Source organism: Mustela nivalis (genome assembly GCF_964662115.1).
Source record: "Mustela nivalis genome assembly, chromosome: 2".
In the NCBI taxonomy this organism is placed as follows: domain Eukaryota; kingdom Metazoa; phylum Chordata; class Mammalia; order Carnivora; family Mustelidae; genus Mustela; species Mustela nivalis.
The window spans coordinates 105,790,355-105,806,238 of NC_139021.1; the positions used below are offsets into that span (position 1 = coordinate 105,790,355).

Below are 15,884 nucleotides of genomic sequence, written 5' to 3' on the forward strand. Positions count from 1 at the left end.
AGAAGAAGGGCCGGGGTGGTGGGGGAGGCAGCTTTTTAAAATTTTGTGTGCATCCATGTTAGAAACTCACATTACTGATACCTAAATATTGCTTCTAATTAATACTTAATTTGATTTAAACCTCAGTCACACAAGTCCTTTACCAGCTATATACTTAACACAGACACACACACACGCAGAGTCACCCACAAATTCCTCGAAATGTTTTTAACTTACCTTAAAATTTGGAGAAAAGTATCGGTTGGCCTTGTCTTTGTTTGCTTTGTCAAGATCATTTTTTGTTAGAGTGAGTACTAGATATTCCTTGTCATTATCTGCACATTCTATACTGCAAATACTATCAATTTCTTGATCACAGAGACTTCCATTTTCAACTTTTTCTGAGGTTTCCTCTGGTCCTGGTATGAAGAATGTGTTTACCCAAAAGTGAAACATTTTGTCCTTTAAAAAAAAAAAAAGACATTAAATTTTTTTAAAGAAAATATATCACCTATATTTAATACGCATCCCAAGAAGTCAATAAAATAGGTGACACGTCATTTGGTAGTCTGAATAAAGACAAACATACAGACTAATATTTGGCAAGCTACTGGTTATCTGTTGCTCTAATTCACGTATGTTTATTCTTTTTTCAAATTTTAGACAAAAATGTAACTCCACAGGTTCTAAGATAACTTAATTTTGTTTTAAAACCTTAGGTAAAGTATTTCCTTTCTTGTCTAATGTTAGCCTTAAAAAATGTTTGAGTTTGTATATATGTATGTATTAAATAATCAGAAATGGGTTTTATGGTCTATTTCAACAAGCTATCCATTACAGGGTCACCTGGGTGGTTCAGTCAGTTAAGTGTCTGCCTTCAGCTCAGGTCATGATCCTAGGGTCCTGGGCTCAAGTCCCGCATCAGGCTCCCTGTTCAGTGGGGTCTGGTTCTCCCTCTACAACTCCCGCCCCAAATCCTTCTTTCTCTCCCAAATAAATACATAAAATCTTAAAAAAAAAAAAAAAGTTATCCATTAGAAAATTTACTTTAACAAAAGTTCTTGAAATGTCCGTACAACTTCCCAAAGAAGCAAGGCAGATACATTTCTACTTCAGAAGCAATGCAAACACTAAGTGGCTCCAGTTTCTTACACTACAATGTATATGCCTGAAAAACCTCAGAATATGAGGGAAGGAAGACAAGTCATTCTGACTTTTTTAGGTTATAAAATGCCTATTTTTAAAGAATTACTTCTTAAAAATAATACAAGGTCCTGTTAATCAAAAAAACATATCAATCAGAAGTTCATCACGTCAGCCCTTTCATGACCAACACAGAAAATGTTCTCTCTCTCTCTTCATGACTAGAATTTGGCTGACATGGCCCATGTGACAGTTAATGATGTGCAGCTTTATGACATCTTATCTGGTGCCTTGAATTGCCATCAAATCTTTTATTCTAATTTACCTATTAGAACTATTATTCTAATAGTTTTGCTATTTTCCCACAAAGATGTAAGACCTTCAAGTATCTTTCGTTTAACATTCTTTTTATCTTTTAACAGTACCTAGCAATCTCATATGTAAGTCTTTTTTAAAAAATATTTTATTTATTTATTCGACAGAGATCATAAGTAGGCAGAGAAGTAGGCAGGGGTGGTGGTGGGGGGGGGGAAAGCAGGCACCCTGCTGAGCAGAGAGCCTGATGTGGGACTTGATCCCAGGATCCTGAGATCATGACCTGAGCCGAAGGCAGAGGCTTTAACCTTCTGAGGCACCCAGGCGTCCCTCATATGTTAAGTCTTTAAAAAAATTTTTGTTAATTTCAATTATTTTAGCAAAGTCACTAAGTAACAGTACATATACTTAACTTAGAGTCAGAAAAACATAAGCTAGTAATATTTAAATCTTACAAAATGTGGATTCTGTATAGGTAATGATTATATTAAATCTATTTTTGTTTAAATCACAGCAACATTTATAATAGGTAAGCAAAATCACATAAAATGCAAATAAATATATGTAAAGTAATCCCAGATATACTACAAATATTAATCTAATCTTCAAATTTGTATGTATTAAAGTAACATACAGACAACTGAAAATAAGGACTTACACATTCCTAAAGGTATAGGGACAGAGTGATGCAGGTGCCTATTTTTACAAGTAAAATATAAAATTTTAGGGGTACCTGGCTGTCACATTTGGTAGAGCTTGTGACTCTTGATCTCAGGGTCATGAGTTCAAGCCCCATATTGGGCGTGAAGCCCACTTTAAATAAATAATTAAATAAATAAATAAAATTTTGTGTGTGCCAGTCTTACAATGAGCAGAAGGGAAAAGATAATTTTAAACACCTGCTAATGCTTCCTGGACTACAGAAAAATTATTTCCCAAAGTTATCAAGATATATTTAACTTTCACTTATACAGAATAGGTAGGAAATGGGTTTCTAGTGGAAAAAAAAAACAGTTTAACATTTTGTCATTTCCCAGCTATATGGCTTCTGGGTATAGGAAATTGTATTTCTTTAGATAAATCAAGGGAGAGTTTAAAGTTTTAATAATAAATGAAACTTCCTTTTTTTTTTTTAAGCTAAATATCAGGAAAACTAAATCAGTTCTATTACTGAGAATGTCTAAAGAATGGCAATACACTATGTGGTATGTTTAATGAGGCAGTAACAACATACAAAGCTAGAATCTTTTTTCATTATACCCCAAAATGTTGCACCTTAGGCGCACTCATCTCAAATGTTCACACTTCACATCTTAAACCAAGAGGGTTTTAAGAATGAGCTCTTGAATTCCCTAACTATGGCTCAGTAAGAAGCAAACCCCACTAACTTTCTGAATCTGTATACTTAATATCACACTTTTTCACTCATTATTACTTCTTTTGTATACTTATCACTCTAACTAAAATTCAAAATATTCAATAAATTTGAGAAAGCCAAATATAAAATGACATAGTGTCACAAAAAATAAACCAAAATGGGGGGAAAGTGTTTTGTGTCATTACACAAGACCATGGAACAGATCTTATTTATACATATAGAGAATTTTTTTTTTTTATAAACCCATGGCCCCTGGCCCCTTGCTAACTTTTTCTTGGTAATTGATCATCCTGTCTAAAAAGATGGTAACTGATTTAATGGGGTATGCAATCTTTAATATTTTTATAAACTTTCTCTGCATAACCCAACTTAAAGAAAATTCATTTCAAATTACAATGACATAAGACTTTTCCTCTAGTAAGATTTTTTTTTTTTTACCAATATAATGGCTCATCAGTGCTATAGTAAGCAAACCATGCGTAGATCTAACAGAAAACCAATTATAATTAATTCAATGAATGGTCAGTCACAAAATATTATCCTGTAATCTCTCCTTACAGAATGATTTCTGCCTAACCAAATATTTTAAGCAAAAGATCGGAGGTTACTCTTCAAAGTATGATTTTGGATATTCTTCCCAATAAAAGTAAAGGGCAAACCTTTTTTAGCATCTTGTTCTGCTTGTGGAAGAACTCTACTTTGATGTCACCACACACAGGCAAAGACTGAGGGAACTCAAAGTACATGAACTTGTCTTCCCGTCGTGTGGGTCCTGAATTGGAGGAATAGATCTTCACCTTTAGCTGGCAGACCACAAACTGAGGATCTGCATGGTTAAATACATGTTAGCATCATTCCACAGGAAATGCCTTCAAATGTCAAACTGTCAAACACCATTTTAATGGTTAATATTAGCAATACACACAGAATAGTAATTCGGCATCTGTAGCCCAGATCTAAAACACATCAATATTTTTTAAAAAGGTCAGAAAATATAGCCAGTACAAAAGTTTCCCTAATTTTAACCTTCAGCATAAAGTTCTACTTACTGGTTCTAGTTCACAAATACTAAATCCCAACAGTAGACTTCTGGAACTACAATAACAGCAAAACTTTAACATTAAAATGTTAAAAATCTAATATAAATTAGATTTATAATTAAGATGCAAAAATAATCTTCTGGCACATCTATGAACTGCATGAAAAGTAACTTTAAAAACAGATATTTGCTGCAGTATTTTAATGTCTCTACCATGTAATAAAACCCACAAAACACAAATCATTACATGTTCATAAGACGCATGAGAATACAATCTGTAACAAAGTTATAATAAATTCCATAAACACAAGACTCTATTTATAAAAATATTAACTATCATTTATTTTACCTATAGCTCACATTTAATTTCTTAAAGGGATATAAAGCCATCATCATGAGAAACAGGAAGACAGAGATTGGAAATGTCGGCAAAGAAATACAAGACTCAAGCGGGAACTGTAGCAAAATCCCCCTCCCTCCAAAACACACTCCACTTTCATTAACAAGTATTTTGGCTTTGGTCCCTGTCTGTTTTAAAATAAAGGAAAGGATTATATGTTTTAGTGATTAACCTTACGAGTAAGTGGGTCTTGAAGGAAATATGCCAAGACAATCAAGAAATAAAATCATAAGCTAGCAAAAAGTACATGAAAAATTTCATGTGTATCTCATATATATTTATATATAAAATATGCACATATATAAAAACTGGCATAAAATCCTTAACGCTAAAAGGCATCATCGTTAGAGATGCAGAAAGAAGTATCATGTTGTTTATCAATGTGACCAACAAGTGAGAAAAAGGCAAAAGGTGTATCCAAGCTAGATGCACGTTCCCATCAGTAAACACGTATGGGCTTATCCGTGCGTATCTAGAGCAGCACCAGCACTCACATAATAAACAGAAGGTCTGATAACAGCCTGTTGGGTTTTTCTAATATGAATGTGAGCCATTTATCACAAGAAAAAGGGCACTCCAAAAAGGGGAAACATTACCAACAATCTGTCCATAATTTTCACTTCCTTGACTAAAGGTTCAAAGTACAGCAAGCCATTTTACAAGACTATGTGATTCTGAAAATTTCACTAGAAACTCTAGCTTGAAAAAGCAAAACATTTATTCCAAAGCTATGATAAAAATCAGCCAGGATGAAATGCCTTGTAATCTTATTAAGACTCCACTAGTTCAGAATGTGATAATCCTCTTTTTAGGACTTTAAAAAGTGTATTAACAGTAGAAGCCAGATTTCAATTAAACTACATCTAAAATGTGCACCTTCAGGAATTCTAGAACTGTGTGATCCATTCATAAACTAATTACAAATCAGCGTCACTTAGAATCTACCCCAAAACCTAAGTTTAAAAGTTTTCCTTAAATCACTACAGAAAATCAGTTCATTTACAATACAAATTCCCCATCTTAGATCTTCAAGGGCTAACTTATCAGAAGTCCAACATCAGTGCAGTTCTGCTGACTTCTAAGACACAAGCCAAGTATTTTCTCTTTGATACAACTGACTGTGTTCTAAAGAAATGACAAGTCAATACCTGGTCAACAAAAATCAGGATTAAACTGTTTTGACATATGCCTACTGACAGAAAATCACACTGATCATCTTTTACTAATGTTTTAACCCTTTCAGATGTGAAGAGTATAGTAACTTTTCCTTTATTTAGGAATATTAGGACAATAATTCAGTAAGAAAACAGCTGCTGACCCCTAACAACTTTGCAGAAACTACTTCGTTTTCCTCAAGGGTCCCAACCTTTCCCCTGAACCCAAACTCCCAACTCACCAGGTCTCACACTCCTCCCATTCTGTTTCCCTAAGCCTTCCCAACCTCTAGTCCAATACCATATTTACACAGAAGGCTAATTAGTTACTATGCCTGCTGCCTGATGCTCCCAAAATACCAGATCTAGCTCTCACCTAAGATTCAAACCCACTTTCAAGAACCCACTGAGGATCTTCATATAAACAGCTCCCCTTAACCTGACCAAAACATGTTTAAAAACAAAAAACATTCATGTCTCCCAAGTCTCAGTGAGATTCGTTTTCCCTTCTCCCCTCTTTTGGGAATTATTCATATGGCTAGAATCAAAACTGACAAAATGTTTAAATATAAAAGGGAAAGGAGATTTGACTGCCTTAGCAAAGCACATCTGGCTCACAAGAAGTCCCGTAACTGGATTCCTTTCCACCACTGGTTCCCCATCGTGCAATCACCACTTCCTACCCAGCCAGACTTAAAACAGAGCCTACGCCTCTTGACCTGTCACTGATGCAACAGCACCTATCAAATCCAGTCTAACATCCCCATTTAGGCTCCTCTGACAGCGGGCCACACATGCCACCCTCCATGCCTCTGGGTCCAGTTCATGTCCTGCTATTGTACTTCAAGTCACACCTGCAGTACTTCCTTCAGTTTTAATGCCAATATAAAAGGTACACTTTCTCTACCATTCAAGGAAGAGCTGGACTTCCTCTGTGAAACCATATGACAACCCCTAAAACTTTTATTTTTCTGAATACACCATTTATAATTTATACGTATAACCTCCCATTCAATTATGTTTACTTTTAATACAGCTTTATTACATAGTATGAAACCACAGGGCATAAATGGAGAAAATTAGTAAAGATGAAAAGTTTTCAGCAGTCAATAATTTGAAAGTTTAAATGTAATAGTGGAAAAAGACAAGAACAAAACAAAAATCCATCAGAACATTGCAGGCAGAGCAGAACTGTCAGGTTTTTGCTAGAGAAGCCAATGAAAAAATTACACTAGATAGGTGGATTATTGAACTGAATGTTCTCTTTCTCTTATTCTCTCCCTAAAATTAAACCCTCCTTTTGGCCCTTACACCTGATATTTATCCTACAGGAAGAGCAAGAATGTTTTCTTCCTTTTTCCTTCTCCTCTATGAACGTGTTACGTTCCTGTGTCAGTCACCTCTGACAGTCTAATGCCTTGCATTTAGAACTTTTTTTTATCACAGACTCTATTATTTGTGTTGACGCAGAGTTGACACTCAATGTGCCATTAGTTTCAGGTGTACAACACAGAGATTCCACAGGTTTACACACCATGCTGCGCTCCCCACCAGCAGAGCCACCGCCTGTCTCCACAAAGCCCTGCTGTGGTGCTTGGCCTTTGCTGTACAGAGATGATGACAGCCATCAGTTAGGGCTCCCATTGTGCTTTGCTAAGGCAATCAAATCAGTGAGCCTATATCACACTCTATTAATAAATCTGTGGCCTATGATAAAGGTGTCCAGCTCTAAGAACACAGGAAAGATTCTGAAGGTGGTAATACCTGAGAAAGACAAACACTATCAAGAAATTAATTTCCTCAGTACAGGATAATTTAGAGATAGAAATTTTTTAACTACATAAGTATTTTCAAGAAGCAAAACTTAAAACTAAAAACTAAAACCACTAACAAATTACAAAACCTCACTGAAATATTATTAGAGGTATTCAAAGAAATACTGTAGTAGTTGCTTATCTACAGACTACAGAACTGCTCTCTAAATAAATGAAACATATTTCTTAAACATGAAAACATGACTGATCACTGCCAAGGCAGTTACAGAAAAAAAGCAGCAACAGTCTGATCTTTTACTGGGCTGGATAATACTTCCACCCACGCATTCTCTCTTGACTAACTGCTTGGGTCTGGGTATTCAGTATTAAGGCTCCTTTCAGTCTAAGAACTCCAGCCAAGACTAGCAGAGAAGCAGACCAGGATCAGGATCACTGAGGGAGGCTCACAGAGGCTAGGGTAAGAGAAATCAATGGGAGGCAGACATCACCGACATGAGCTCTGTTTAGTACATACGTAGAAATTTTCAGATTTCAAAATGTCTTCATTTTATTGACAAGCAAACATAAAGACAAGTAGAGTGTGCCTGAGGTTATACAATCTAGCAATGAGAGAGCTAACAAAACTGTCACTGGATCTTGGATTTAATCCTAGGTTGTCTCTAATGCTCCACACACTCTGACTCAACCCTATTCACTCAACATATTTCAGCAGGTCACTACATCTTATAATTTTTTCCTTTCCTTTCTATTGCCCCTGTCACCATTACTACCAATATCTAATCTTCCTAAGATAGGAAGGAACTGGTCCCTGCCCCCACACAGGGAACTAATGAATCCCACTGCTACTCGGATGCTGGATCTCTACTGGGATAGGATTTTTAGTCATCTAGTCACAGTTTAAGCTGCATTTGGTAGATGCAGCAAAGAATGTTTCTTTCATAAATACAATTTGGCTTCTAAGACATTAAAACCCATGGCTGCTGGCCTCCTTAGCCCAATAAGCTGAACAACGGAGCTACTTAGTTTGGATACTTCAGAAATATATACCGCTATGTACATTTTAAGTGTGGTAAATTTCTTTCTAGATTTCTATGTAAACGTCTAGATATGTCCAGAAAAATGTTCCAGTACATCGAGGGATGAGAATTTAGAGCACTTACTGCAAGTTCCGCCACTGAACATTGGAATAGTTTCAAACATCATCTTGTGAAACAACAGTGCCACTGGTCTATAATCCAGATGATTCTTTAACAGGTAGCTATAATAATACACATAGCGCCTCTGACTGGGAATAGTTACTCCCTGGTGGAGAGAAAAAAAAAAAAAAAAAAAAAGAAAAGAAAAAGAAAAGCCAAATTCAAAAGAAAAATTCCATTACAGTTATTTTACTAAATTGTTACGATAACTGGGTTGTAACTGGGTTGTATCCACTGAAGACCATATATACATTAGCTATTTGACCTTAAATGATTAATATTTAAGTCTAGTTCAACAAGAGTAAATCAGAGCAACATCAGTACAAAGGAAATATCAGAATAACCTTTTCCCTTAAAATTATCATAATCCGCTCATTTATTCAATGGTCACCACAATGCTCCAACCCATGAACCCAGTAAAATAAGGCCTCAGCAGTTCCAAAATACGTGTCAAAGGCACCTGTACTACAGCTGTGCTCCTGAGACGTAGGAAATTTATGGACTTTTATTGAACACACAACTCCTCAAAAGCTTGGTTACTTATTTTTTAGGCAAAAACATATCAGAATCAGCAGAACACATAAAGGCATAGTGCCTTTAAGAGACAGAAATAGCAGCAGAAAAAAAATGATACCCTGAGACCCCCAATAAGAACAGGAATATGTGGCTGGGATAAATGTATGCAAGAATTCTCTAACAGAGGGACTTAGGAAATGTCCTCGAGCCACATGCATCTCTCTGTAGAAGAAACCATGGATATACATAATGTTTGAGAAAATTTAAGTATTACAAATGCTAAATATATATAATTCATGTTCTATTTTTTTAAAAAGTTATCTAAAGAAAAAAATCTAGTGTGTACAGCCATGCAATTCATTAATGCTGCTGAATAAATGAGGGCTGAGGTCTCCTTTCCTAGGATGTATATAACTTCAGGAAAATTCAGGCATTTAACTTAGAAACAGAAGGCAAATAGTAACAGAAAGATGTCTGACAGTTACAAGTGACTTGCAGAAAACTTAGAAGTATATTCAAGAGGAGAAAGAATTTGTAATATTTTCAGGTTATTACTGGCATCTGAATCTCCCCATCTGTTAAACACTCGGGACATAAATGCTTTTCTTCCCTCTAAATAAAGTATAAAGTACGTTCATATGAATTTAAAGACAGATACACAGAATGGCAGGTAAACAGGTATTCACTCTAGTATTCTCAGGTTTGTTTCAAAAAATTAGCATGATTTCATTACAATTAAAAAATATATAGAATGTCAAAAAAATGGATAAAAGCCATTTCAAAGAAGGACAAATGACTTAAGATTCTGGCTGCAGTGCAAAGACTAGAATTTAAAAGCTAATGGTCAAAATATCAACTCTGATTGGTTTCTTCAGCAAAATGAAGACAATTAATACCTACCCTGTCTTCACGGGATTCTCATGAGGAGTAAATACTAAGTGTAGTTACACAAAAGCATGCTAAACCTACAAATGATACACAAATCCTAATTAGCAGTTTTAGAAATCCTATCTACATTTGAAGTATAATTTTGGAAGAACTAGAATTTTGGTTTTCTGTATTAAAGAAACAGTAGTAAAATACTATTACTGTGAAAAGCTCCTATAAAAAAACTAATGTTAAAAATCATTATTAATAAAAAGTGTTTACACTTACAATGGTTTATTGTATTACATTACTTAAATGTTACTTCAGTAAACAACTTATTCATATTTATCAAGACAAGACACAGAATTGCAAAGCAAGGTGGGGGGAATATAGCAGATGGACGATGGCTGGGTAGGAAGGAAGCTTTTTTGAACCATGTGAATTTATGATTTAGTCTAAAAACTAAATAAAATTAAATTCAAAAAATCAAATCAATGGGAGTGTAGAAGAAGACCAAGCTGTCAAGTTATTTGTTGGGATTCAATGCAATCATAGATGATTTCTTCCTCTTTAGCTTCTTGGTATAAGTTTGTATGAATAATTAAAATGTTTTCAAAGATTTGATTTTTTTCAAGTAGCAAGTGATTAGCAGCACATGTATAATGCAGCTTTTTATATAGTGAGTTAATAACTCTTACCAAAGGGCAAGGCAAAAGGATAGAGGAAGAACATATGAATCTACTAGATGTCAAACATGGACGAATAATTTGTGTGTTAAATATGAGCTAAACAAAATTACTGACACAATTCAAAGAAAAACACTGAAAGGCACAATTTAACTTAATTCTTTTACTATCAAATTATGCATAATTCAGCTTCTGTAGCTTAACTTTGCAATTCCTACCTAGCAGCATGCTCAAATTCAATGCAGTCAGATTAGCAGAAATAATTGAGTTGTAAGGCTCAAATATGTACCAACCATGGGCATTAGCGTATCCTTCTATCTAGTTACATCTCTCATGGCCACAATGCACACTTACTCAAATTTAATTAATGGTACAATGAACCATATTGTAATGTAGATTTTGAAATAAAATGAATACAACGTCCATAATAAATTGACAATGCAATTTATAACACCTCAAATATATTATTTCCTGAATGCATATGCTGAAAACAATGGTTTACGTGCATGTTTTACCTATAGTATTTTGACTATAAAGACAAATCTCTTTTAAAATCTAAGAAATGAACATTTTAAAGATCTTCAAAAATTTATTTTACATATATGAAAAGAGGGCTGAACTTCGAAGCTCTTAGAGATTAAAAAATAACTATGTGTTTTTAATATTTCCATTTTCATTTAAAATTAACCAAGAACATTTAAGTTAACTGGTTTGTAACTATATCCCCAAAGTATCCACCCTCTACCACCAACGATTCTTCTTTTCTACTCTAAATGTGAAGAAAATTACTTGTATTCTTGACCTTTTTTTCCCAAAGGTAACTTTTAAACATTCTAATCTCAGCTAAACTTGGCATTCTTCAGGGTTGCCTTTACACCACATTCCTGGCCATCATCGCAAAAGACCACCATTGCTTCTTCGATTCCCTGATGTTCACAGACCTAGAGGAGTGCCTGCAAAGATGTGTCGTGTTCCTCCCAAGGTCTACTGCCTTTACTCAGTCTCACCTATGACTCTGAATCTCTATCATTCCATACGTCATTCTTCTGAAACACACTTCTTAAACTGAGTGATGATTTCAGCACTCTGTTCAACCCACCTTTCTATCCTGTCCTAGACATCAACCTCAATGAATGTAGCTCCTACTCTACTGGGAACCTTGGGGTCACCCAGTGTGGCACTCTCAGAATTCCCTTGTCCCATCTTAAAATTTTCTCATATTCTCTGATATTTTATAAAACTGACTGCATGTTTCCCTAGGTTCCATTTTGGTAAGTGCTCTATTAATTATTCCCTCTCTGGCATTTGTCTTTGTTTCACCTGTCTCCTCCTAATACACAGCTCGGGTAACCCTTGTCCTGTTATCCAAAGCCACTCATGGGCTAAAAATGCACACTCTCCCCAAATCTTTTATCTTTCTCAAATTGTCACCCTTCTTCTCTATATAGACTCTCAAAGGTAAGCCTCCACCCCTTACCCCATAGGAAACTGTTTTCATAAGGCTGATTTCTTAATGGTCAGTAGTTCTTAAGTGTCACTAACAGTCATTTCCTACTATTTTCTCAGTCCCATCCTATCTCATTTTCCATTGCCATTTTGAAAATTCTCTGCCTCTATCCTAGAACACACTCTTGAAAGTTTTCTCCTAACCTTACTGGGTAAGAGAAAACTACCTAACCTCTTTCCCTAAGAGTAAGCCTACCTTGAAAATCTGATCTGAGCGAGCCCCTCTTTGTCAATCTTCTGTCTTAGTTGTTCAATTAACATGAACTCCAAAACCTGTGTCTCTCCATACCTGATTCCCAACTCCCAGTCCAGAACTTCTAAAACTTAGCTGGGCATTTCTACCTGGAAATTTCAGAAGCACTTTAAACACAACATATCCAAAAACTGAAACTTTCCTATTTTTGCAGGACCAACCTCTGTTATTTTTATTAATGATATTTACTATTTTCCCCAGTGCTCAAAGCTCAAAACCTCTTCTAATACCACCACTGCTACTATTTATTGAACTGTTACAATGTTCTTTGTATTGTTCTAAGTACTTTCATTAAGTATAATTTAGTACTCATGAAGTGGGTATTATCAGTAACATCATTTTATAGACGAGGTAAGGTCCCAACTCTTGTAAGTAATGGAACTAAGTTTCACCCTAGTACTCCAGCTCCAGAGTTTACAGTCAATTGCTGATGCTGCCATCTTCTTCCTGCTCGAGTCAAGGAAACAATCTGAGAGGGAGTAGTGATCTACACAGGGCTATAAAAGAGGAATAAGGAAATCCCAGAACTGTAGCAAAGGCCCAGGCCAACTACCGAGCATCTACACACAGTACATACATACAGAGAGACACAGACAGACAGACAGACACACACACACACTGTCCACACAACACGAAAAGCACACCAGTGGTTCAGTTCCCTTAGGATACTCTTAGTAGACTTCTACACATCTATTCAGAGTCAAAATCCAGACTTTGTGACATACCTCTCAAAATACCAGTTCTAGCTTTCTGTGGCCATTCTAGTTCAATCACCTCCTGCAATTCTGTAATAGTCAAATGAATACCAGCCTCTGATTGATCTATTCTTCTATTTTTACACCTACTCTTTAATTAACTTTATGAAAGTGTCAGATGAATCACACTAACAATTTAAAATGCTAAATGGTTTCCCAGTGACTATCCAAATAAGAAAACTTATCACAGATTATATAAATCCATTAACAACATAAAAATACAGCCCAACCTCTTTTCTGCTCTTACTTCATACAACTCCCCTGAATGTGCTTTTATTTTTGGTCAAACCAAAGTACTTAATTTCTCCCATGCTATACTTGCTGCTTTTTAAAGTATGCTATCTTTACCAGATTAAGGACATTGATCTGCAAGCAGTCATCTGGGAAGTTTTACCTATCTTCTAACACCTAGACCAACTCAAGTGACAGAATTATTCAGTATTTCCAGTTTGATAGCACCACCTGAAACAGAATTCAGATTAGGTACATGTTGAGGGCTTCTACACATTTTCATTTTGGGATGGTCTGTTCAAATTTTGGATTTCACCTTGAAACAATGATGTTCACTGAAAATTGCTTATTTCCCATTGAAATAGTCAAATTCATTAGCAGGGACCCAAATAATTCTTAGTTACCTACACAGTGTAGTTCTTCCCCTTTCTCAAACTTAACGTATAATTTGTGTTTCCCCTTTATTTTTCCTCAAAAAAAACCTTAAAAGAGATGTATTGCTTTTATTGGCAATTTCATACAATGTTTGAAATGATTAGTTCAAAAGGTTTACTGTTTGCTAATTCACAACTTATATTTTCATCTTTAGTAATTCCTCTCTATGTTATTATCTTAGTAATCTCTAAAATATATTTGTATTTCCCAAATATAATTGACCCCAAATTATTTAAGTAACTAGTTTTAAATTTCCAAATAGTTGATCTTACTTGATTAAACGTTTTAAAAAATCTCTTGCTGGAGGTGCCTATGTGGCTCAGTCAGTCAGTTAAAGCACCCAACTCTGGGTTTTGACTCAGGTCATATCTCACGGTCATGAGATCCAGCCCTGCGTGGGGCTCCAGGCTCAGTGCAGAGTCTGCTTGAGATTCCTTCTGCTCCTCCCCCTCTTGCACACTCTCTCTCACACACAAATAAATAAAATCTTTAAAAACAGGGACAAAATCAAAATTATACATTTAAGAAAATCTCTCACTGTACTGAATTATAATCAAGGAATGGGGTTTATATATTTCTACCTGGAGATGAGATTTTCTTTGTAGTTGGCCTAATGAATTATCAATCTTGGTTAACTATTATGTGGATGACAAAAAAAGAAAAAAGACAGATCTTATGGGCCATTTTTTATTATACTATTCAATCCATCTACACATCTTCTTATCTTGTACTTTCTTGATCTTCAAGTATATTAAAGATTCCTATTATTGTTGTTTTGCCATCAGTTTTTTCTTCATTTCTTTCAGCTTTTCTTACTGTATTTGATGTTATGTTTAGCATGTAAGAGTTCATATCTGCTAACTCTTCATTGTGGAGTGCACCCTGTGTTAATATAAAATGACATTCCTGATCTAGTTTTACATATTCTGTTGTAAATGTACTGATAATGATATCCTGTCATCTGCTCTTGAAATTTACATTTGCCTGATGTATCTTTAATGAACCACTTATTTTTCTAACCTGAGCTGTTTTACGCAAGTCTCTTGTATATAATTAATCTCTTAAAGAACAGAAACTTAGAAGTAGAGATTAAACACATCTTTCAACATGGTACTTCAAGGCCAGAATTCCACCTGGATACCACAGCACAAGCTACGTAATGTTTTGCTCATATTCTGTGCATCAGTACCTTCAGATCATCTTCTCTAAGATGAAGTCACAATCTAGCTTCCTCAGTCAAAAAAGTAATTTTCTACTTCAGTAAACTTTTCACTGGCACTTTTAAACTCAGAAATAATTTCGTGTTTTAAAATAACAGTGTTTTCTGGAAGCTTGAAAAAGTATGTTTCAGAATGCTCACAACGTTGTCACAGGAAAGTAACTCAGCACAGGAAGGAATATAGCTCTTTAGGAATGGTTACTATTGCGATGACGCCATGTGGCAGGAGTTTTGTTATGAAGCTAACTGCTGGGCATTGTACATAGGACCCTAATACCACCACACTTTGTAAGACAAACACTGTCACCTCTATTTCAAGGGTGAGAAAACAGTCCTGGGGCACATGATTGTCCTGTTCAAAAAACCTGGACCTGAACCTAAATGTGACTCTGAGCCTAGAACTTCATCTTCCGATGTCCTGGGTTTTACTAAGAGCACACAAAGAAGTCGTGACCTGTTTGAGCACTATTTTTCCCAACTATGAAGAGCCTCCACAAAGTTTAGAGTATCACAGAGCTCCAGCTCCATGGAACTACTTTTGAGTAACCTATCAACAACAGTGCTGCACGAATCACAGATCTCTGCGAATAGTATGAAGCAGACAAGGGGCATAGGTCTCTCTGCACAGCACCCCTTCCCCTTTGGGAAAGCTATCACTCACCCTGCAGTCCGATGGAGATGGGATGGGATCTATTCTTCAGCATCAGATACATGTCCCAAGCCTCTCGCCAGAATGTTCAGTTCAGGAATGGGTACATGCCCTAATCCAGGTAAATCAGAACCTAATCTGGGAATATTCACTCAAACTGTAGCTCTCTTCCTCCTGTAGTTGCTAAAGTAGCCAGGATGTAACACCAGAGTCGCCAGGAGTCATACCTTGCTATTATTTGCAAGGAGAATGCCTGAAAAGAAAGCAAATACAGAGCAAAGGAGAGAGCTGAGAGAAAGATTACCAACACCTATTAAGCATCTAAGTCCAGGCCAGAGCTTTTAAGGTTATATAAGTCAATATAAAGGTCTCCTTGGGTTTACACTCT

General features: G+C 35.7%; 1 protein-coding gene across 5 annotated transcripts in view; it reads right to left on the minus strand.

Annotated features, from left to right (window-relative positions):
* The window catches only part of LOC309859764 (phosphatidylinositol 3,4,5-trisphosphate 3-phosphatase and dual-specificity protein phosphatase PTEN-like), a 196,050-nt gene that overhangs the window by 4,126 nt on the left and 176,040 nt on the right, over positions 1-15,884 (minus strand). For all 5 annotated transcript variants that reach the window (XM_082720880.1, XM_082720876.1, XM_082720877.1 and 2 more), the window contains 3 exons: positions 8,344-8,485; positions 3,475-3,641; positions 217-441 (listed from right to left, as the gene is read on the minus strand). In XM_082720880.1, the coding sequence (XP_082577006.1) occupies positions 217-441; positions 3,475-3,641; positions 8,344-8,485 (534 nt within the window). The remainder of the gene's footprint in view (positions 1-216; positions 442-3,474; positions 3,642-8,343; positions 8,486-15,884) is intronic.